We start from the raw sequence: 24,347 nt of genomic DNA, 5'->3' as shown, positions 1-24,347 counted from the left end.
AAGGATCAGGAATATAATGGTTACAGCTGCAGAGTTTCAGCCAGTATGAGCTGTTTCAATCACCTTAATAAATCTGTCCTCATTTACATCCCTGTGAAGTCTGAAGCCATAGAACAGTTTACCCTCCTTCTCAGGGTGCCAGGCGAACTGTTGCTGAAACCTAGCCTGCAGAAGTGACAACTTTGTATTAGCTTTTGCAATTTTAGAAATTGCATTACTTGGGACCCAGGCAAGTTATGCAAGACCAGCACAATGCCCAGAGTCCTGACATCCACAAAAAGACGTGGCAATGCTCCCCACATAGAGAAACGAGTCTGTGATGGAATGACACTTTATTTGCCACTTGTGGCCTGCAGTTTACAGGGCATGAGAGTCTTTAATAACAGATTCTCAAAGTGTAAGGCTGTTATGTCTGTAGCTCTCTCCCCACCCCAGTGTGATGCTAAGCCTGTGTTTTCCAGGCTTGGTTGAGGGGAAAATGCATGGAGTCTCTACACACCAGAATCTTGATTAGTATCTTGCTTTTGCCTTTTGTGCAAAATGCCACTCAAGGCACTGTGCCATCCTCTTTGCTGAGCTCACAGCATCAGCCCACGATAAAAAAAGGTCCCAGAAAACATTGACTCACTGCATCCCAGCATCCTGACAGGGCTATGTGTCTGCAATGAGATCTCCTCAGCCGGAACTGCAAGGTTTCAATGGAATTGGTGTTTGTGAGGCTGTTGTACCTTCCCTGAGTTGTGCTAACACCTGTACTGCCTGCCAGGAACAGGGGTGGGAGCACTGGGATCACTGCTCAGCACCTGGCAAGGGGCAGTGTCGCCGAGGAAGCAGCTGGAGCCGGGGGCTTTGCACGTGCATGAGGAGTTTTCTGCAGAAGCTTTAAGACTAAATTGCTGAGAATTTTTGCCTGAAGCAAGGGATGTTTCCCGTTTTTAAGACAAGCAGCAACCTGCAGTCAGAAGGAAGAAGGGACTGAATTTACTCCAGAAGTATTTCTCTGGGATCTTTTTTCAAGGTAAGCCTGCTTTTGTGGGAGGTAGACGGGGCAACAGGGTTCAGCATTCTGGACACTGAAACTAAAATGACTTCTTGCATTTTTATTACCTTCCCGGTCTGTAGAATTCAGATAAATGTATTATGTCTCTGGTACTCCCTTTTTAGGCTGAAAAATCAACCAATAAGAGCTAATTTTCTGAGGTCTGAAGCCATAAAAATGAGTGGGAGAGAATTTTTTTAACACTGCCTGTGTTCTAGTGGTGAATAAATGCCAGGGACTGTGCCTGTGAAACTTACATTTAAGTAGCAGAATGATGGGTATTGAAAGAACAGTAGGTGAATGAAAGTAAAATTTAGTAAATAGACATCAGCTTATGATTTATTAATTTAGTGATTTTCAACATTGCTAGATTATTTGTGTTCTGTAGGAGGCGAAATGAAGATGGTTCCTGCCTTGGGAATTTGGACTTAAAGTTTTTTAATTGGCAAGGTTTGAGGAAATGCTGTTGAAACCTAGAGCAAGGAGATAAAACTTCCTTTTTAATTTGTATGACACCTGAACAATCAGTTTATGGCTGTTGAAAACTATTGGTTGAGAGGCCAGAAAGTAGTAGGGAGCTTGTCCTAGCTGCAGGAAAAGCCTGTTAAAGGGAGGGAAAAATAGCTTGAATGTACAGAGATGGCTCTGAAAAAAACTGGTAACACCTAAAAAATGTTTGCTCATCGGTGTCCCTTCCATATACTGAAATTATTCCTAGCTGGGAACCCTTCAGCCTAAGAAATGTGTGCTTAGGTCATGGGTATAAATGATAGTCCTTGATGGGAGTACAGCAGAGCATGGATTTGGCAGAGCTGCTGGAGCCGTGGAGGGAAGGCACTTGCTGAGCCCAGAAGTGCAGGGCAGAGCATCCACACTTTCTCTTTGCATGCTACTGGTGCTAATACGTGAATGCAGTTCCATTTTGCTCTTGGAAAAGGAATAATGTGCTCATAAAACAAAACCACCTTCTGGTTAGGGAAACAACTATAGTCAGTAAACTTCTGGAAAAAAAGCCTTGTCAAGTCTGTGAAGAGAGACATCAAAATAATTTGTTGCCTCTTCTTTTCCCTAGGAAGGTGGGAACCAAACAGTGCCTGGAGGGAATTTGTGCCCTGGGCAGACTGCAGAATGGCTGGGTGAGGTTGCCTGGGGAAGGGCACCTGTGCCAGTGTTGAGGCAGGGGCTGGTGGCCAGGAGGGCCTTGGTGCCAGCAGTGGTTGTGTAACGTTGTGCTGTGTCTGCAGCTGTCGCTGCCAGGCACTGGATCAGCTCACGCACTTGGATGTAGTTGCTGCAGCTTGATTCCACTCTGTAGAAATAGTTGAGGATATTCTTGCCAACTTCCAAGTCAGGAGTCATCAGTTCTGCCTCTGTCACTTGGGGAGCATGAATGAATAACTCTTAAATCATTAATCTAGGGCAGCTTCCAAGAATCCTGTGTACCCAAGTCTGGAATACATTGTGATCTGATTCATTAGCCAGGGACAGCAAAGACTTTGAAGAGGTGTTTACCCAGGGGTGGCTGTGCTGCACTTCAAACTCCCAAAGAAAATCACGACATGAGAGGGTAGGGAGGAGCAAAGGAAGTGGAAGCAAGGCCCCAGAGGAGCAGGGAAATCAGAAAAGGACAGTAGTAGCCACATGCTGTGGACTGGTGGACAGGCCAGCAGAGCAACCTTTGGGGGATTATGAAAGCTGCTGCTGTTGCTTTTGGCAGTGCCACTTGACATAATTTTAAACTGGAATTCTGCATAGCCAGTATTAAACATTGGGTTATCTTCCATGGGATGGTTCTTTAAACCTGGTAAAACCTTGTATTTTGCCTGACAATGACTTGGTGGTAGGGGGGGGCTTTTTTGAGTTCCAGAGAGAACCGTGGTAGGATGGATAAATAAGAGGAAACAAGTGTTGCTGCTAGAGAATGCAAAGCACAGCAACCTAGATAAAGGTGATCCTAATTGAGGAGGAGGAGCATTGGTATTTAATTAAAACTACTCCTAAAACCCAGGTTCTTAGCAGTAAAATAAATAATAGCAGGACATGAGTAATTCCTCTCAGGGGGAATGTCAGAGACAAAATTACACTAATGTAGTAATAAGAGGGGCCTGTGTGCAATTTCTCAGAGGAATAGAAACAGGGCAGAATGATTTTTCACTGCTAAGAAGTTCAAATGTGGTTCAAGTGAAAAGGGAGAGATGCTGGTTAAAGCACACGTTCCTCAGGGCACTTCCAAAGACAGAGCTGAATTTCTGAGCTGGATGTTATTGCAGGACTTGGCAATCCCAGCACAGAGACTGAGCTCCCTCTGCTTTAAGAAATGATGGCAAGTTCTGTGTGTCACTTGCACTCCTGCTGCTCAGTCAGGGTGTTTTCTGTGAATTAAAAACAAATACTTCAGACCCAGACTTAGGACAACTGTGCCCCATGTCATGCATCTGAAGGCAAGAAAGAGCATTAAGCACTTTTGGTTTCCTTATTTCCCCCCCATTCCTTATTTTCGATCATCCTAGAGTTCTATCTGCATTCCTCAAGCTGTGATGCCCATTTTGGGGAGGTGGTTAAATAGTGTGAACTCATTAACCACTCTTGACTGAGTAACAGCCAGTGACATAACATGTTTCTTCTCCATAACTGCCTTGCATAATGCTGCATTTCAGTTTTGGTTACTCCTTCCATTTCATGCTTTTCATTTCTGTGACATCCATCTGTTTACAGACAAGGTTGGAGGGGGTGAGGGGAGCGGAAATAATCCCAGAATACAAAAAGAAAAATCCATACAAGTGAGGCTGGTTAGGGCTTGGAGGAGCCTGATCTATTGGAAGGTTCCCTGCCCATGGAAGGGGGCTGGAACTAGATGATCTTTAAGGTCTCTTCCAACCCAAACTATTCTGTGATTCTATGAGTATATAATGAAGAAGAGGCTTTGGGACACTAGAATGAGACCTGCTGTTGCAGTGAGAGAAGATCCTGGATACTTGGGGACCAGGAAAGCAGGTAGTTGAACCTTTTTCCTTTTGTGTTCTTCTTCCTTTCCTCTCCCTTTTACCCCACCTGTGAAAACAACCAACCAACTACCCTCAGCTCTCCCCCAGAAACCCCAAGTCTAGTCAAAGGACAGAGTAAGATGATAGTAGCTTGTGGTAGATGTGGAAGGCAATTTTTAACCTGCTCTGAAAAATCAATTTAGCTAAACAGTGTCTTTGAGCAGTGTCATTTTTGGTGTAGACCCAGCCAAGGCAATGCAGCAGCATCCCCTGGCCAGGGGCAGGTGACCTGCTCATATGGCATGGAGAGAATGTATAGACAAGATTGTGTCATTGTTAAAATGAAACATGGCATTGCAAACTAGAAAGCAAATGGTACTCAGCAACTTGAGCGGGGACAGTGACTCCATGAGTTGATAATGTCAACTTGATGGCTGTGAGCTCAATTGTTTGTCCCTGAGAATTGGATAAATAGAGCTGACTGTCTGTAGGGTCAGTGTTCCCTTATTGATGGCCTTCTAGTTTTTTTACTTTCTTCCCTGCCAAGTATTGTGGAAACCTTTTTACCCCACCTGTGTCAACATTTGAGTCTTCTAAATCTGTGACTTTTCAAGGCACAGAAGGAGCTGAGGGTCTTCACAGCACAGCTGGAAAGCTGTGCTTAGAGGAGGAGAAGGGTTCAAATCTGTCCTTAATCTGGGCCAGGAACAGAGGAGTTAACATGTAGTGGCCAGAAGGCACTACACAGATCTTAAAATAACCAAGAACAGGATAATTTGGCTTAAAAAACCATCTGGGTCTTGATTCAGTGCTCATTAAAATTCATAGTAGCCTTATGATTGGCTTCTGGAAGAATTAAGCAGGGTGTTACACTTCATAATGAGTACTTTGGGCCCTGGCCAAAAAAGTACATCACTGCATACAATAATGCTAGAAATTAACTTCTTTCCTGTAACATCCAGCTTAGAATGAGGATCTTTCTAGCACTTATGGAAGTCAGTGAAAAAGCTCTGGTTTCAAGGGATTTCGGATTGCATCCGAAGAACAGATGTTACAGCTGACTTTGGGAAGAAGTCTCTCTGGGCAAGTCATCTCTGAGCTGGTCATGCTGCAGCAGGCTGTCCGCTCTGGGGACACTCTCAGTCTGCAGCCATCAGAGCTCCTGAGTGTGCAGGGAAAGGAGAAAAGTCAGACTGCAAACCTAGCACTGGGATGGAGTAACTGGGGCCTAAAAGGAAAAACGCCTGCTTGTGTTTATTTCATTAGAAGCCTAAATGTATTAACTAATGGCACAAATAGCTTAGAATCTTGTTGCACCTCATCAGCCATGAGATGATGTCAGTAGACAAAATGCTCCTGTCTGTGACTGCTGCTGAGAAAACCTCCTGATTTCTGCCTCTTTCTTATAGAATACTGTTTGGAATTAAAGGAAAGAAAATAATACTGCTTGCTCCCGAACCAGGAACTTGCAAAGCTCTTTGGCCTTTTGTGTTCTCTCCAAGTTCTAAATACGTTCTCCCAAAGCATCTCAAAACAGCAGCCTGGGTCACATAAAGCTGAGCCAATAACTTATTTAGGAATATTACATTTTATTCATTTAAAGAGTCTGTTAGAACTTGGGCTCACCTGAATTTTCTGGCTACTCCTAGCCTGTGGATCACCTTCAGTGGTCTGTGGCTGTGCTTAGACCAAGACTGCTACTTGTGGAAAGAAGAAAATGAAGGAATTTTCCAGATAAATACTCAAGTATTTCTGCTGGACATCTTTGGGCACAACTGTTACCCAGGCTTTCAGTTTTCATTAAAATTCTCAAGAGCTAAATTTAAAAATGGTAATTTTAAGTGTTAAGAAGCCTTTTTTCCCCCCAAAGATCACATGTGGAATGGAGACAAACTAGTTAATATTTTTTGTGTTGGAATGTATTTTTAAAAATTAATTTATTTATAGAATTTATTTGGCACCTCAGAGAGCACGTGAACAAGAAAAGGAGGTTTTTTTGGATTAGTAGTTTGAGGAATGGTGATTAAGTAGAAGATCAACTGAAGTTTTTCAGTTATTTTTGCTAGCCTCAGAATTCTAAATGTGCAGATTAGGAAATATTACATCTTATTTACAACTTAAATGGCTATGTCTTATATTGCTCTTCTTTAAGGATGATGGTGATGATGGAGATTTTCTTTAATATTTAGATATACATACACACACGTGTATATCAGTGGACTAGTTTCTGGTGTCATGTTGAAGAGGGTTCTGGTTGAGTTGTTCCACCATGGTTCCCCTCTCACAGCCAGCAGGATCTAGGCTTCTTCCAAAGGACAGGCATTCACTCTGCCAAGTGCCAGCAGGTCCATGTGCTCAGGCTGTGCCTGTGCTCAGTTTGGCCTCCCTTAATTGTAGGGTAGGGCTGTGGTAGAAAAATGTTCCTACAGTACCAGAGACAGCCGGTGTGTTCCAGTCCTTTCTAACGTGCATTGCCTGACTGTGTGCATGCTTTAGTTCCTTATTGTGGAATCTGACAGCCTTAGTAGTTGCACAGATGTTTTGGGTAGTTTGGAAACTTGTTTTTAATGGAGACTGTGGTAGTTGAACTTTACTGTTTGCCCACTAGTCTGTGCTGTGCTGAAACCGGTACCTCAGAACAAACCAGTGCCTCCTTCTGGCTTGGGCAGTATTCAAGCTATTAAAATTCCAGCCTAAATGAAGGATGGAGGAGATTGCTGAGGATAGAGAAAGTAAGACTTGTGTAACTACTATCAGGAAAGCAAAACTCACTCTTAGGGGAAGTAGGAATTAACTTGTTCCTCTGTCGTAGCAGTTCGAATGCAAGACAAGGATGTCTCAGCTACCATTTTTCTGTGTTATATCAATAAATCTCTAAGTGGGGATTATAATCATTTAATCCTTTGCAACCCCTCCTGTGGACTCCACAGCATTCGCTGCCTGTGGAGATAAGGGAAACCGAGGGTTCAGTATTGTGACATGCTGCTCTCAGTGGCAGAACAAGAAGGTCCAGTTCCTGCATTGCAGGTTGTGGCTGCTGTGTTGTGGCATGACTTCATGCAGCTGAACCATAGGCCAGGCTCCTGAGACAACCAGAGCTTGAAAAAAAATTAAATAATAGTAAAAAAAAAAAGAACCCCCAAAACCCCAACCAGGTTTAACCCTTCAACTGCCTCCTGCTTCTAGGGAGAAGAAACCAAATACTTGATCCAGTGTCAGCAGCTGGAAGGGGTTGAAATATATTTTGGATACTTGTTCCTATTGCAGCTGTCAGCCCTTTCCTTCTTTTCTTCCACAGAGAGCAATAGCTGCTCTGCCTTTATCAGCGTTCCCCCCCAAAATGTCACCCACTCACCACCATAGGTCAAAGCCTCTTCTGTACTTGCTGTAGGGAAGCTGCTGCTGGGAGGTGACGCCTGTTCCCTGGCATGGGATTAGCAGCGCATATTCCTGATTTTCCTGGGCTGAATGCTTTCAGGGTAAGGCTGAGTTGGCTGCAAGGACAGTTGTTCCCTGCCTCCACACGGCTGCAAGTGGGATGGCAAACCTGTGCTGCACGGAGGCACGTGCTTGGATTTTGACAAGCATAGGCTCCAGCCCTCAAATTATTCTAAGCTCTGCAGAGTTGGGTTTGAATGTACCCAGAGGTAGAGTGACTAATGGCAGCAAATGGTGTTAGACTTCGGCAGCCGTTATTTTAGCCACTAGGAATTCGCTGGATTCTGGCTAATACTTCAGCGATAGCTGACTGACCTAGTTATTCAGAACAGAGGCTGCGGTCTGTATTCCTCTGGTGCCAGCGAGGGATTTCAATCTGCATTTCTATAGCATCCTTAAGGATCGCAGCATGCTTGGAAAAACAACAGATTAAGCCGCCTCTGTTCTGGGGGAGTAGAGCATTGTCACAGTCATTTTAGCAGCATGCAGAATGCCTTTCCCAAGGTGACCTGGGAATCTGTAGGCAATGTGGGCTTTCTGCTGTGATGTCGCCATTGCAGGACTCATCATCGTGGCTTTTGTGGGAAGAAGAAGCACCTTTTGTAGAGGGTGGCACAGCCTTGTGAGGTGGACCATGATGTTACTTCTGTTATAACCAAATAAGTCTGTGAATTTATACAAGTAAAAGATCTGGAAGACGTGTGAGGTGGCTGTGTTCCAAGCTGTATTGATATTATCTGCAGGAACATCTACCAAGCCACAGGAATTTAACCAGTAGCAAAATAGCATGTGCTGTGTTCAGGTGATCTTCTTGAGCTTTAACTTCAGTTTCTCATCAGAGCAGGAGTTAAAATTTTCAAAGAGTCTGGTGTTTTCTTACCCTCTCTAAGCTTACCTGCTTTCTTCACTGACACAGTTGTCAGGCACTGGGGCACTGCACCAGGGCAGCGGTGGAGTTATCATCCTGGAGATGTTCAAAGAAGGACTGAATGTGGTGCTCAGTGCTCTGGTCTGGTTGACAAGGTGGTGATGGGTCCAAGGTTGGACTTGATGATCTTAGAGGTCTTTTCCAACCTTAATGATTCTGTGCTTCTTACCTCTGGCATTCTGCAAATTTGGCAGAATTCGCAGGTCCTTGTGCTGTTTCCTTGCTGGCCACGCTTTGCTCCACCACCGGAGGTGTTTGGCCAGGAGAGCCTGGCTGTAACCCATTGTGAGCCTGAAGCAGGACAAATTCCCTTCTTCCACGTGCCCTAATCTGCATTGTTTGGCACAGGGTAAAGAAAGACACTCAGCTGCCAGATAGGAGTGTGGGGCTGTGTCCAGATCTTTGACCGCACTCAGAGTTCTGGACTTGCTCGATGAACTTCCAGTTCTTCATCTCTCATGCATTTGTGTTTTGTTTTGAATTGGAAAAAACCTCTTCTGGTTTAGACTGTAAACCTTGGATAAAAACACTGGGTGAGCTCATGCAGCTTGAGTACAAGCAGGACTTTGTCCTGTTGGCATCTCAGGATCCTACCTGGATAATGGCAGCAATGCATAGTAAGCAGGAGGATAACCCAAACACTGGAGCTGGCTATCCAGGTAATTAATGCTCTCTTGGAATGTTCTGCCCACCTCCGAATGGGATACCCTTAAGGAAAGGTGGCTAAACTGTAAGTACTTATTTAAGGTGAAACTGCCTGTGGATTGCTCCCTCCTTATCTGCAGTCCTGGCTTCACTGTCATGTGTTGATTGAGACTCCCAGACTTGATTCCTATCTCGTGCTTCCTCACACGGGTTGGTTCTGATGTGCAACACACCCTCTCTCCTAGTGACCCCTTTGTCCCAATCCTTAAGTGTATTCTTTCACTTCCCTGCCCAGCTTCTCTAGATTTACAGAACCATGAAGGAAGGGATTCTGTGTGGAAGAGCATTTCTGCTTCCTATCTGATCCCTGAGCACAGGGAAGACTTGATGGAAAGTCCGGTCCTGAGCCACAGCCTGGCTTCATAGGTGGAATTGCTGTAGTTCTTACTGGGATTTCATAAATGTATCAGATTTCCTGTGCCTTGGTGTTAGGTTTATCCTGGAAGCTCTGTTGACTACAGATCCATTTTCCTTAGCAGTTTGCTCAGTTTCCACAAGCTTCAGACAGGTGAGCAGGTATGTGCCTCCTGGTTGAGGCAGAAAGAAGACAGACATTGTATATGGTACAGTTGGCCTGACTGTCTCAGACTTTTTATATTTTAAGTTAAAAGTTCCCAGTTTTGTCTATTGGAGTAGGAAAACATTTAATAATGGGGTTTTCATCACAAAATCTTCCTCCAGTGGTGATTAAATGGAACCTATTCCAGCAGCAGTGCAGGATGTGAGATCCTGGAGCTCTCCTAGCACAATGATGTGGCTGGGCAGGATGAGGAACGAGGTGAGATCAGCGCTTTGGATCTGAAATTTGCTTTGCTTTGTGTCTGGGGAGGGGACATGGAATATGGAATGGCCTTTGCTGAGAAGATAAATCAGGCAGGCTGCAATGCAGACATTTAGTCAACGTACCCTGCAGCACTTGTTGCTGCCAGGAATGGCTGTCCCGCAGACCGACGGGACCTGAGAGAGCAGCCGTAGGAGGAGTGGGGCGTGTATCGTGTGTTTATATAAATGCGCCAGTATAATTATTTATATTGTCTTGTGCAATTCTCTAGCTAAGAAGAGAGCAGTGGGCAGGCAAGGAGCAGTAAAATGTCTAATAAAGGGATAGTTGCTGAAGGGGAAAATTAGAGACGTGTCACTTTTACTGGGAAATTTTTCTTCAAAGTGTGCAGGACTGCTGGAACCAAACTTGTGAATATAAAGACTGGAAAGTGTCCTAATTTTTCATTAAGATTGTAGGCAGCAGAGGTTCACACTGATTCAGAACTGCCTTGGTTTCATCTAAGCTTGTGCCGTGACAAGTAAAATCAGGCGCTGCCATTTATAACAAACTCAAGTCTTGTTCTAGAAGATTGTGCTAGCATGTAAGCCAGGAAATACAATACTCATGCAAATGTGGAGCTCCAAGGCTGGATGACTCCTTGTAGACTGCAGAAGCTGTTTGTGTGTGACGCTCCCCACGCCATGGTTGTGCAGATGACTCCGCGCTGCCTGGCACAGCAGCAAAGCCCAGGTGCACAGATGACAGGGATGGTTTGCCATCCACACCTACTATGTTCATACTCTGCTTCCTCATCCCTGATCCTCCACCACACTGCTCTGCCCTGTGAGTTCCAGTGCGCTGGGAAAGAATGCTGTCCCCCTTTGTTATTTACTATGATTTTTTACTATTAAAGGGAACTTTCCTGCTTTTGATTACATCTGTGTATGGGGCCTGCCCCGTAGGAGGGAGAAGCTAATCCCCAGACAGAAAGGAACCTGGCTGGCTCTATTTCCTATACCCTGGGGAGGGAACAGGCAGGAAACCTGGGTCACTGTGGCAGGCAGGGACCTGCAGTGTAATGTAGAAGCAGTGACTGCACGTTCGGGAACCAGCCTTCCACAACTTAGCCAGCAGGTTGGGAAATGAGGATTAGGAACCTCAGACCATCAGCTCCAAAAGGTTGTCTCCATAAGCCTTGGTTCTGTTCCTTCTCCATGATAGTACTGTAGAGCTCATGAATTCCAACTAGAGCTGAGACTGAGGTGGTTGCACAAAGATACTGCAGCTGTTTTAGTTGGAATGGACAGGTAGGGAGGAAAATGGGAATGGGGGAACAGGGCTAAAAGGTCACTGGGCTGGCTCATCACTGTGGGACAAGCCACTCTCAGCAATAATAATGACCGCTTAATGATTATTTGTAGCATGCCTCTCATTTATTTAAGGGTGGTTCAACAAAACCAATGTAATTTTAAAAACCCTAAAAAGTCACAGGGGTGTGTTTTTATGGTTTATATCTCTGTTCTTTGGACCTAAAACTATCTGAGGGTTAAGCCAGCATTGTCAGTGGTTTGGATAGGCCAAGAATCCTCCTTGTTTGCAATGGAGCAAGGGCAGCTGATGAGTTTGCTGCCATGAACTCTAAACGCTCCAGGCTGTAATCCCCAAAGTGTCCTCTGATGATGGCCCAGTCACCAAGCCCAGGCGGCACTGCCAGAGCTGGTGTCCTGCTGCTTGTGGAAAGTCTATTTCCAGTAGTCAGTAAAGCCTGAGGCACAGGCAGCACAACTGAATTAGAGGGTGATCCCAGACTCCAGACCTGGCAGCACTGACTCATGGCGAGGACAGGGGAAAAGTAAAAGCACCAGGTCATGTGCTGCTCATCTGCAATGCAAATAAATAGGATGAATTCTTCTACAGCGAGCCATAAAGCAAGCAATCAAAGCTTTCCTTCCTGGAATGACAAGGGATTGGTGGCAGGTCCCGAAATGTGCAGCTAGGCGACACAGGCGGAGATGTTGGGTTTGTTAGAAGCTTCAGCAGCTCCCGGCCCTGAGGCTGTGGAGCTGAGGGAGAAGAGCTGACGAGCGGAGCTTTAATAAGTCACAGTGAAGTGGGGTGTGAAAAAGGGTGGAGGGGAATAGGAGATGATCGCCCCAAAGTTCTTGCCTGAGACGTGGCACATCGGGGTGCCCAGGTGTGACTTTGAGCTCTTTCTCTCTCTCATCCCCCTCTAGGGACCAAGAGAGGAGACTGTGAGAAGAAGGCGAGATGGTCCCAAGAGACTGCTGTTGGCATCTGTCGTTTTCCATGGAACAGAAATCTGAGTCTTCTCTACGCTGAGTGCTCCTGTGTCCCATCTGCTACCACACCCTGAAATCAAACTCGGCAGCTTAGGTGAATCAGGCACTGTACAAACATGTCAGACTTGCCTCCACCCCTTTTTCTTCTCCCGCTTTCTCCTGCCGTCTTTCTCGCTCAAGTTTATCGACGTGTCAGCGGATTCCAGTGGCGGAGCATTCTCACTTCATCTCTGGTCACGGAGCAATGAGGAGTCAGGGGTAAGCGCCCTCCCGCAGATTTGGGGATCAACATTGATTTGCTTGCTTGCTTTAAAGCCAGAACAACCGTCCTAATGGCCGCTGTTTCGTGGGATTTGTTCCCTGTGTTTACGGAGGACTGGGTTTGTCAGTTTAAACTAAGTCTCTGCTTCCCAGTGGCTGTGCTGCCTCGGCTTAACCCCTTCTCTTCGGAGCTGAGCCGTGCCACCGCCATGGATTAGTGTAATGATCACACGTGTGTTGGCAGTGCCCGCCTGGGGTGAAGTGAGAGTAGAATAGTTCAGGGGGTCATACAGTTTTTTTCTCTCAAGGGATGTTTCTGGAAGAGAAGAAAAACTGGGAGCTGGATTCCTTTGGGAAGGAGTTTGCTTCATCTTTACTCCTATAGCCCAGCAACACCGTCCTCCAATCGGCTTTGCTGCATGACAGTGGGAGAGTTTACCTCCAGACCCTTCTTTGTCCTCTCCCTTGGAACTGTCCACCACCAACATTGTTGCAGCAGGACTGCCAGTAAGATCTTGTGGTTTTTACTTTCCAGGGTCTATGAGGTGGGACAACGTGTGAGGCTGAGGTCTGGCAGTTTAGCCAACTGACACTCAAGAGAATGGGGAATGTGGAAGGAAAATGCCTTGTTCAATCTCGCAGGGTGATGCTCTTAAAACTTGGGGTGAAGAAGGGGTTAAAAATTACTCGGGATGATGCTTGAGAGAGCAGACAGCATGTCAGGAACATGCATGCTCATCGCCTTTACGGGAGACAGAGCAGTGTCTGCTCTTAAGTATCTTCTATCTGCAAGGACCCTCACCATACCTTACAGAGAGGTCTAGTTAAACCCTTCCTGTTGTTTTCCCAACCGTCTGGCAGCTGCGCTGGCCAGGATCCTTTCAGAACACCTCCTGAAGCTATGCTGGAGTACTCGTGTGAGGCTGGATGTGTGTGTTTTGGCTGGCTGAAAGCTGCCTAATCTTGTTCTATTTAAGTTACAATATACGGATTTATTCTGCATTTGTATTTAATTATTTTTGTCAGGTAACCGGTGCATACAGGCAGGTATTTGCAGTGACAGAAAACAGTCCTGTCTGTTAATATTTGCTTTCTTCTTTACCAGGGCATTAATGCTTTAATATATTTGGGGACAGAGCACTGAAAAAACAGAAGAGCAATTTGTGTCTGGTGAGTGTGAGCTCTCAGGTGAAGCTGGGGGATGTACGGAGAGTAAGAGACCTTTGGTCACTCTTTGTCTGCTTTTCTGGGTTCTCTGTTTGGGTACAACCTGTCAGCCCCTAACACAGCTGCTGGGGAAGGGAAGCTGCTGCCTTGCTCTCTCTCCAGCCATGTCCCACAGAAAAATCTCATTCCTGATGATGTGATGAAGTTTTATATTGCTTTTAACATTCAGTACTGCCTTGGTACATACATCCTGCATGCTATGTGAACAATTATTTATGAATCTAGAAGTAAAGCTGATCAAATAGTGGAAAGCACTATCAGCAAATAGCTTGCTGGATTAGTAACTGTGCTCCCAGATGGAAAGTCTGCTCTGTGCACAGGGGCTGTTTCTGTCTAGCTGGGTGTGAGTATGGATGTACCTGGGAAGGCTACCCTGGGTCCTGCTGCCAAGGCTTGCAAAGTGTGAAACAACACTTACTTGGCCACAAAATGGTTTTCGTTCCCAAGAAGAATGAAATTAAGGAGAATTCTTTAAAGTTTGGCTGTCCTGCCTCCAATCTGAAAAAAGAGCTCTTTTTAACCTACTTCTTTAATATGCTTAGGGAAATTCACAGGCAGAGAAAAGAGCTAAATATTTGTGTAAATTGCTTTAAACAAAATTGCTTAAAGCGGCTTGGACTAGCTTAGCCCAACTGCAAGTAAAAAACACACAGCCAGGCTCTGAGCTCTGTATTGCACTTGAGGGTTTTTTGGGCACCCACAGGGGTACTCTACTGAAGTTCCATCCTGTTCAGAGCAGCACATCAGTGCTGTACCTGGACAGGACACAAGTGAGCAGGAATAGCTGAAGGCTCACCAGGAGTTGTGCTGCTCAGGGCTGCAGAGAGCCCAGCAACCTCTGACACCTTGTCAGGGGGGGGTTCTGGCCTGGGGAGCCCCTTCCTTGTCTGTGCCACCAACGCTGCTCCTGCCCCAGTCTCGCTGACTTTGAGTTATAATGTCACAGACTTAGTGCAATGGAGCACAAAATCAGCACTTGGCTGCTACAGGTCTTGTTTTTAAAGAATTCCTCATTATGGTTTCTTAAGCTGCAGGATTACCATGTGGTTCAAGGACTAATGCACTGCCATTTGGTCTTACCAATGGTACTGTTGTTCTTAGACTGACCTTCCATTTGTCTGGCAAAAAAGAACAGTGGGAATGGAGGGTGCCCAGAGACTAAAAGTTGAAATCTGTTTCCCTCAAAATGTCTCAGGAAATTACACTTTCCCTAGGGCTCAGCCATTTAACTTGTAGTGTTAGTAATTAGATTATTTTGTAATTAATTGATGAACAAAATGTAGCTGTAGCCAATAGCAGTCATTTATCTCATGTTAGGAGTGCACCTCAGGTTTAACATAGAGAGGGCCGTGTGAACACTCACAGTTGTGGCAAACAGAGCAGGATAACTGATATTCCCTGGGAGAAGACTTGTCTGTTGTAATTTAAATTTGCATCTCAGTGTTGGCAGCAGTGAGCAGGAAGGCACTGAGAGTCAGGCAGGTTGTGGGGTTAAGCAGATCTGTCCTTCCATGTTTTGGGGGGCACTGCCTGGGCTGGAGTTTTCCCATCAGTTATCCTGTGGGGACAACACAAGCAAACTGTCTTGCAGGCTGCTGACAGCAATTAAATATATTTGTATCTCTCTTTGGGAGAACATGACAAGCATAACTAGGGGCTGAGATTGTTTAGTGTTGGCTGGAAGGAAGTTTAACTCTTGCATCTTTATACTTGGGTCATCTGGGGAATTGCTGGGGTGTCTCTGTCAGCACTTTGCTGTGCTACTGGAGCAAGTACAGGGATCCAGGGTGGTGGTCACCAGTGTCTCTGCTGGGACAGATCTGCTTGTGAGAATCCAGCCCTGCTCCCTGAGTGTGTGACTCTTCCTGCACACAGTAAAATCTGTGCTGTGCCCATTTGCAGATGGAGCTGCAGCTTCCCTCTCATAGCCCCGTGTGCCAGAGGCAGCTGCATCTGTGAGCAGTGCAAGAGCATGCTGAGCTTCCAGGGCTCACATGGAGCTGCAGGATGCAGCTCCCAGTGTTGCAGCCCAGTGCCTTGGCTCCTTCCCCTGCCATGTGACCCTACATGCCAGATGTGGCCCCTTGGCTTGTCCCAATGTAACCTCTTGTCTGATATGCAAGATGTTGCTATTCATGTGGATTTTTGGAGAGAGGACCTTAAACGTTCTTGTTCTAATCTCAGTAGTACTTTTATGCTGGTTTTGAATGGATCTGTCACACAAGACAGTGAAGAGTGAAGCCCTGAATCCATCAAGCCCTGTCTTGAAGCTCTGTGGGGCTTTGGATTAACAGCAAAATACAGCAACCTGGTTTTAACCCTGATGCATCCTTCATAGCAAAATAATGTGGAGAAATCCATGCGGAACAATGTAGCTGCTCTTTGGACAGGGGTCAGGGAGGGGATGTGGGTGTGAGGTGAGTGTCAGGTGCAGCACAGCATGGCTTGGTATAGCCAGAACAGGACATGAGCCACATGAATCACATAAAAGGTGGAGGAGAAGGGTCAGAGTTGTTGTGGCTTTGGTCTCAGCCTGGTGACCTGCAGCACACGTCCTGCTGGCTCTGTGTGCCAAGGACGCGATGAATGAGCTGCCTTCCCTCGTGCTGCAGCAGCATTTGGTGGCTGTACCCTCTCACACACTGAGCTCAAGGGGGAGAGGCTGGTCTTGTAATGAAGGCACTGCAGCTGAGGTTTGGGTGTGATTTCTGTCTGTGCTGCTTAGTTCTGTCAAGGCTTCTGGACCTACATGCTGGTGTTGAAATCAAACCTGTGGTCAGAGTGTGTCTTGGCCTCCACTGGGGCCCTGCACCCATGTTTTCCATCCAAGCCAGGGTGTGTTGGGCCTGGATCTGGCCTTGATATAAAGTTAAAAAGCAGCCAGGAGACATAGCTCAAAGATGTTGTAGATCTGCTCATCTAGACATAGGTGGGAAGAAACAGGGCTAGTAATTTTTTTTGTCTCATCTGCAAATGAGGATAATAATTCCCTTTCCTCACCTTTAGTCTGTTTAGATGAAACCTCCAGAGGGTGGGGCCTGACTTCAGAGACAGACACAATGGGATGGTGACTTCAGCTGGGATTTCTGGGGGACTGTAAATATTGGAAAACTTTATTTGTTAAGGGATAAAGCCCATTAGCATTTGGTACATGCCTGTGCTGGTTTTGTAAAGTTCAAGAGGTCTTTTCTTTGCAAGTGCTTTTATATATGTCCCAGAATGAATTTGGTACGGTATAACTAAAACACATCTAAAAGTATGTAACCCAGCAGCGTCCCAAACAAGCTGAGCAAACAGGCGTTCACTGGGATTTAATCCTAATTTGTGAGCAAGGAAATAGAGCAGAGGAGAGAGAGGCAGGACCTTCAGACCCTGCTCAGTGGAGATATGGCCAAAAATGTCCAACCAGTTGTGCTGTTCTTCTCATTCCCCAGAAATAAACCCACCAATATAACAAATATGTCTTTCCCTAAGCTTATTTCTAATGTAATATTAATCTGTGCTCTCGTGTGTGTTTGGGCAGGATTTAGAGCATTACATCAGTTTGCTGTGCTGTTGCTTTGCTCCAACATGCAGCTTTGCCATGGGGGGCTGGTGAGGGAGAAAGGAATAGAAGGAAAGGACTTGCAATGAGGAAAGGGATAGCACAGCTAGGAAATATTCACTCTTCCTTTAGGAGGAAAAAAATACTTCAACCAATATTTCTAAAACTAGAATTGCAGAAAAATGTAGAAGGTGTCAGGACAGTGCTCTTAGATCCCATTTCAGATTTTGGACCGTTTGGCTTTTCTTTTTCCCTTTCACTGACCCTTGTTGCCATTCCCTGCTGTGTGAAGTCACGTTCGAGTTTGTCAGCTCTTCAGGGACCTAACCTGTCATTTCCCTTTATTTGCAAACTGCTGTGATAGTTTATGGCTTGTTATAAATACTAAGAGTGTTGGAAACCTCAGGAAGGCAAACATGAGTATTTTAGAAGGTATGGGATGCAGTGAAATTCCATGTGTGCATATTCACACATACATTTGTGTGAACACATGCATATGACATGCATGGATAATGGCCTAGTTAACCTGTAATCCATTTCAAATGCAGCACATGACAGTGACCTGAGCAGCAGAGTATGGAAATACATTTTTTCCTTTTAATTGGTGTGTTCCCTGGGATCTTCATTTTCCCACTGCAAACTCAATCTGCATATTGCAGTTCCTCAGGTCCTGTAGGAAGAGTTCTCCTTCTCTCCCTCTCTTCTTGGAGCTGGCCAGAGCAGTTTGGCAGATCAGCTGTGGGAGGACTTGGAAATGATGGGAATGGCTTTCTTGAGCCCAGGGACCAAGCGTTATCTCTAGTCCGGGGCAGGAGGAATGTAGGGAACTGCATCCAGATCTGCGATAGCGACGCAATGAGCTGATGAGCGAGTTCAGTGCTGCAGCAAGGAGGGGGAGGGAGAGCTTATTTTTAACTGGAAACTGCACAAGTGAGACTGAAGTAGCTCTGTGCTGCCGTGCTATCATCAAGTGCATGTGTGAGTGAGGGAGGCTATGAGCACGGCTCCGTACGGCGCGGTGTCCTAGTGGAACGTGTGGCTGGACGTGAGCAGGGTGGAGGCAGGTCGGGTGAAAAGGCAGCGCATGCTGCTGCCTTTGTCTGGGCGTTGGAACGAGCCACTCCTGATAACATTTATCTACTTCTCTTTTTTTTTTTTTTTTTTTCTTCCCCTCCGGGTGATGTTGCTTCTTTTCTGTGCCCTCCTCCTCGGGTTGCCTGTCTCCCAACCATTCCTCTCTCCCTTACTAACACTCATTCCCTTTCCATCCTTAATCTTCCCACCCCTTCCTCTCATCTGAGGCTGACCCCTCTCTCTTCTTGCCCCTCCTTCCCAGCTGATCCCTCCCCCTGCTCTGGATCTGCTGGCTGTGGGATTTTTTCTCGTGCTCACTGGCAGATGTGACAGCTTTTGGAACTGTATCATCCAGGAACAGCTATATCTGGAGTTGAAAACCTAACGTGGTTTCCCAGGCAGCAGAAATGGATCGCTGAGAGAATTTCAATCTCCGACTGCTTTTGTCTTGTGGTAGTGACTTTTATTATTTATGTTTGTGACATTTCTTACAGTACAGTTGTCAGCACTGAATGAAAGACTAAAGTCTAGTAGATTATTATAAAATCAGTGTTACAGTATTTGTGTTGTTATATTAAAGGGATGCTGTCTATGTTTAAATACAGGTTTGGCTTGATTTACAAAATCTTATATGCATAAAATGTTCTTATGAATTTCTTACTGACTTAGAAAGGGCCTGATTTATGTGTTTTATTTAACAATAAATATTCTTTAGCTGAGCATTGGAAATACAAGTAAATAGATCTTGCATGAAAACCACAAAGTGAAAGGAGACTGGTTAAATACAGACCTCCTCAATGAGATGCAAAACCTACCAAGATTATTAGAATTCATTGGATTTCAAATAAGTATTTTTAGTGTATGTATTTCATTTGATCCTAATGCAGTTTACCTTTAAACCACCTGTCTGATCTCTTTATAATCAGGGATTGATGCTGACCATGTAGAGCAAATGCCACTGGATGCCCAGGGGTGTGTTGTATTTGGAGCTGATTACATTTTGTTGTTTTTAAGCTGTCTGTTTTAAGCCAATAAGGCAGATGCAGGCCATGCCAACCAGTCACTTAAAACTGACCAGGAACTCAGTAGGTGCTCCTTTCTGGGTTTTGGAAGCATGCTTTTCGCTATGGGATCCAGCTGTAGTCCACATGTTGATTGTCAGGGATAGGGATTTTATGCAAATATACAACTGTAGTGTTGTGTTTATGCTTCTGCAAGCTGAGATGGTGAAATAGAGCCACTGTTCTGGTTGGGGCCAAAATATCATCTGGGCTTTAAAATTTTGCATTTTGAAATACTTAAGCCAGAATAATTCTTGTTATGAGGAAATCATGAAATGGTTCAGAAAACCATTGATGCTACAAGTGCTAATGATTGTGGCATTTGTAACACCCTGTTTTACAGGACCCTTTGCCACATGAAGCACTTAAAAAGCAAACTTAAGACAGTCTGCTGTGCCCTGGGTATCCTCTCATTATGAGGCTGTGAGAGTAGGAGCAGAAGAAGAGGTACTAGTTGAAAAAGTAAGATCCCTGGGATTGCTGTTGCTGGGTTAAGGTGGATCAAGGAGCTGTCATAACTCACGTGTAGTCAAGGATTCAGAACTGAACCACTTGCTGTAATACTACAGAGTTACTCCCTGCTTTCCTTGGAGGCTCTCAAGCTCCTCAGCAGCTCCAGCTGTTGATTTGAGCACTACTAACACCACGAGCTATTAGAGTATCTTTCCTTTCTGGGATTGTCTGCACTTTTTTTTCCTTAAAGAACTGCCCTCTGACTTTAGTCTTGATTATTAGTTAATAAGCAGCACCTAAGGGGCCTGAGAGATGAATCACTGTGTTTGAGGAGCTGCAATACAGACCTGGAGCACAGACACCCTTCCCATAAGCTCTCCATTAAGATCTATTTGGGTTTTCATTGGAGCTTGTTCTAAGCAAAGATTATTCTGGCTGAAAAATCTCTTATAGGCAGAGCAGTTGCTTCCAGCCTCTTTCGTAAGCTTTTTGGTTTTTTTTTTCTTTTCTTTCCTAACCTTTTGTTTTCTTTTTCACCTGTGAGGTATCTTTAGTAGACTGTTGAAATGGACAGTGCATGTGAAGTTGGTGTTTCACCAAGGGTGTATTGCATGAATGGGGGGTTAGATGGAGCAAAGTCCTTCTCTGCCATACAAACACTTCCTATTCCTGTGACTGCAGGGTCATTGTAACCAAACTGGGAGCCATTGTGTATTGGATTTTCAATCCAATTCCAGTCTAGCACCAGGGAGCAAAGCCATTGTTCAGGTGGTGGCTGCACTTTGCTCCCTAAACAAGTTTAGAGTGGGACAATCTGGGAAATGTTTGACATAGATTTCACTGGGATGTGCTGATTTTGGAGACTGGTGTCCTCCAGAAGTGTGTTCATGTCTACACCGCAGTGGGTTATCTCTCTATGCGGTCTGTCTCTCTGACCCTTGTAAATATTTACTCAGCACAAATAGTTGGAAACTGAGGTCCAGTACAGGGGAAGAGTGACTGCTACAAAGTTGAAGATTAAGTGGTAAAAATCCTAAGCCTGATGTTGGGGAAGAGATGGCATTCATGGCTGTAACAGTGTTAGTGGGAGGCAAATGCCAATAGGAATGTTGTCTTTGGAAAAGGAAGAGCATATAAATATTGTTATTTTTGTTTACTGGCAGATGTTAATTGGTTTAAAAAACCTGTGCAGCTTATTCCTAAAGCAGTAAATAGAGTCAGGGAAAAGGGGCCTTGAAAGGTGCAGCCCAACCCCCCTGCTCAAGGCAGGGTCAGCTTGGAGGGTCAGGCTGGATTACTCAGGGCTTTGGCTTTGAGAGCAAACCCCTGAGGATGGAGCCTGCCCAGCCTGTCTGGGCAGGCTGCTCCAATGTTGGACTCTCCTGGTCACAGGAAAGCTTTTGCTTCTATACTGTTGGGACCACTCCTATTTTGATTTATGCCTGTCTGTCTCTCACTCCCACCACTCCCCACTATGAAAAACCTGGCTCTCCATAGAAAATCTCCTTACCTCACCCTGTCTTCCCTATCTGGTTTTTGTGAAGAGGTTGTGTCAATCCACTGCAGTCCTCCAGCTTTCCCACCTCTTGTCTGCATGCATAACTCTGGTTCTTCCTTTTCCTTCATATCTGCCTGATTTCAGAAAGGTCCAGTCTCTGAGCTTTCTGTCTAAGTATATTTTTTGGTTATAAATTTGTTTATAAATTCTTAATTCAGATTTTGAAGTCTCCTGTGTTTGGGTATATTTCAGTGTTAGGTGCTTTTGGCTTGTTGCACTTGCACTGGCTGTTCACACAAGCTGTCTCTCTCAAGCCCCCAAGGGAAAAGAATCTTAGTTTTTAATTTTAGCTTCTTCAGCTACCTGCTGACAGAGTTTGATTTCCACCTACCACCTCCTCCCTCCCTCCCGAGCCCTCTAAGCAAGAAAAACTGAGATCCAGAGTCAGTCTCTGGCAGCTTTTCCTTTGGCAACAGCTCTGCTGTCATTAAATGGGAACCAAGTAGATATTACTTACTTGGAGTAAGCAGTGGGAAGACAACCTGAGCCCTGTCCATTGCCACCTTAAATTTCAGGCTTGTGGTGGAATCAATGCTGTTTAGCTGGGTGGATTCCAAAGCCATTTAATGTAGGTATAAGCAGGTAAAATATAAATATGTATCTCTTAATTACTTTTTAAATAGTTTTATCAGGCAATATGAATTTGTAGAAATAAGGGAAGTCACTAGAAATCCCATCTGAGCCATGAACCTGCAAGGTGGCCTTGGGCAAAATCATTGCGCTCTTGGTCCCTGTTTCCTCATCTATAAAAGCAGGTGATCAACTCCTGATAAAGTGCTTTTCACTGGAAAATATTCTCAATACAACATAATTAACTCATAGAATTGATACCTGATTTTACTGCTTGGGCACTTCAGCCCTTGACAGGCACTGACCGTGTTGCCTTCTCCCCCTCAGGCATCATGTTCCGGAAGAAGAAGAAGAAACGCCCGGAGATCTCGGCCCCACAGAACTTTGAGCACCGTGTCCACACCTCATTTGACCCAAAGGAGGGCAAATTTGTGGGCCTGCCTCCTCAATGGCAGAATATTCTGGACACGCTGAGGCGCCCCAAGCCAGTGGTAGACCCTTCAAGAATCACAAGGATGCAGCTCCAGCCTATGAAGGTGAGGGAGGCAGAAAGTTCTTTCCTGTTCCTCAGGGAGTTGCCTCCGAGCTGAGGCTCTGCTTCTGGTGCCCCATGAATGAGACTAAGGGTGGTATCTGTATGGAATTCAGTGGATAGCAGGCTTTGATAGCCCAAAGTGATAGTAACTTCATCAGGAGTAAGGACAGTAGGATCCTGACCTGTTGCTGTTGAAATAACCAGCTGGCTGCCTGTCACAGTGATGGGGACCTGTGAAAGCTCCTGTGGTAGCTGACAGGACCCAGGATGCATTCAGCTGTTGTACAGGAAAGCCAAGAGAAGCATTTGTGGAGAGACCTGTTTTAGAAGGCTTGTCATTCTTGTGGGTGAGCAAATTTGGCTGGTAATTTAGTTGCCAGGGAAGCCTAAGTGGGAGAGAGAGCAATGTAGCACTGCCTTGCTGTTCACGGACAAGTAAGGAACACAAGGACTGAACTAGGGTCTGGGCTAAAAGGGTTAATAAACCAGCATTTTAATGGAAAGTGGGACATAGTAATGGAACAGTGTCCTTCAGTAAGGAAAAAGTAGTGATTCCTGTAGATGGGTGGGTTTAGATGGCTGCTGGTACTGGCATCTGGAGACTGTGTAAGTGACAGCAGGAATATGCTGTGGGAAAAGGCAACTTCATGGTGACCTCTCAGGAAAGGAAATGAAAGATGGTGACAGAAATATTGTGCTTAAAATCTTGCTTGCTTGGGAGAAGTTTTTATTCCCAGTTAAAAAAAAAAAAAAGGCAAAAAGCCCTGCAGGAGCCTAAAAACTGGAAGGTGTGCTGTAAAACAGAGATGTTGCTACTTGGGTTTCAGGAGGGATTTAAAAAAAGAGTTGGCTATCTGATGAATATATTTAGCTTTTTGTGTACAGGTGCTTAAAGCATGGGGAATAAAGAGGACTATATTTGGTAAAATGTAAGCTTTGGTACATAATCAAACCTACAAATGAAATGGCTCATCAGGATCTTGGAGCAGAATGCTGGTTTATAAAGGAAAAACTTGTTTAAGAAGAATAGGTGAGGAAAAAAAAGACAGGAGGCCTGAATGTGCTTTGAGGTTCAAAATATAGTAGAGGGATAGGAAGCACAATCCAGAGGAGAGATAAAATGTGTAATAAGAGACCAACTTGGTTAGATCAGGAGCTCTGTAATGAGCTTAAACTGCGGGAGGATTGCTCAGAAGGGTGGAAACTAGGTCAAGTTATAAAGGGCAAAGAGAAGAGAAATTCATGTAGGAGCAAAACTGGAAGGGCAATGCACAAAAAAGAGATGTTATTCTCAAAGAACATAAAGGGCACTGAGGACACATCATGAGGGCAATGAGGAGGAGAAGAAGGATGAAGGAAAGAATTTGTTCACTGTGGGTTTTGGAAGAAAGTTAACAGATGATACTGAGAATTCCTAAGTGTTTAATGATTTTTCTCTGGTCTTCATTAAGTGTGATCAGTGGGCTGACAATTAGTATGAGGATGAAGGGATGAGAATGCAGACCAGAATAAGAAAAGAACAGGAACAGAAATGAGACTTAGCTAAGAAGTTGCATATTTTCAAGTCAGCTGGGCCTAATGAAATTCAAGGAATTGCAGATCAGTCAGAATAATTTCTATCCCCAGAAAGAGACTGGAACAAATAAGCAAGTAATCTATTTGCAACCACTTCCAAGGAGATAGCAGGGTAATAGCTGGCAGCCAGTATGGATTTATCAAGAAAAGAATCACATCAAGCAACCCAATTTTCATTAATCACAGGGTAAGGGGCTTTGGGTCAGGGAGAAGTGATAGCACTCCCCTGTGTCTTGACTTCAGGAAGCCTCTGGGCACTGCACCGATGGCATTTCCAGAGCAAGCCAAATTTCCTTAAGTATTAGGCCATGGATGCTCAAAAAGTAGTGAGG

General features: G+C 45.0%; 1 protein-coding gene across 3 annotated transcripts in view; it reads left to right on the top strand.

The window, feature by feature from the left end:
• The first annotated feature begins 584 nt into the window (after positions 1 to 584).
• The window catches only part of PAK6 (p21 (RAC1) activated kinase 6), a 38,512-nt gene continuing 14,749 nt past the window's right edge, over positions 585 to 24,347 (top strand). The window contains exons 1-6 of one of the 3 annotated variants that reach the window (XM_058026192.1): positions 585 to 1,018; positions 12,092 to 12,415; positions 12,727 to 12,925; positions 13,524 to 13,588; positions 18,526 to 18,713; positions 22,233 to 22,441. In XM_058026192.1, coding sequence (XP_057882175.1) covers positions 22,238 to 22,441 — 204 coding nt within the window. In that variant the 5' untranslated portion in view covers positions 585 to 1,018; positions 12,092 to 12,415; positions 12,727 to 12,925; ... (1 more) ...; positions 18,526 to 18,713; positions 22,233 to 22,237. Of the gene's footprint in view, positions 1,019 to 12,091; positions 12,416 to 12,726; positions 12,926 to 13,523; positions 13,589 to 18,525; positions 18,717 to 22,232; positions 22,442 to 24,347 lie in introns of all 3 variants that reach the window. The other 2 variants (XM_058026191.1, XM_058026190.1) reach the window with 2 other exon arrangements.

This window comes from Melospiza georgiana, chromosome 6, assembly GCF_028018845.1.
Source record: "Melospiza georgiana isolate bMelGeo1 chromosome 6, bMelGeo1.pri, whole genome shotgun sequence".
Taxonomy (NCBI): domain Eukaryota; kingdom Metazoa; phylum Chordata; class Aves; order Passeriformes; family Passerellidae; genus Melospiza; species Melospiza georgiana.
Note: the sequence above shows the minus strand (reverse complement) of the source record. Positions and strands in the feature narration are given on the sequence as shown.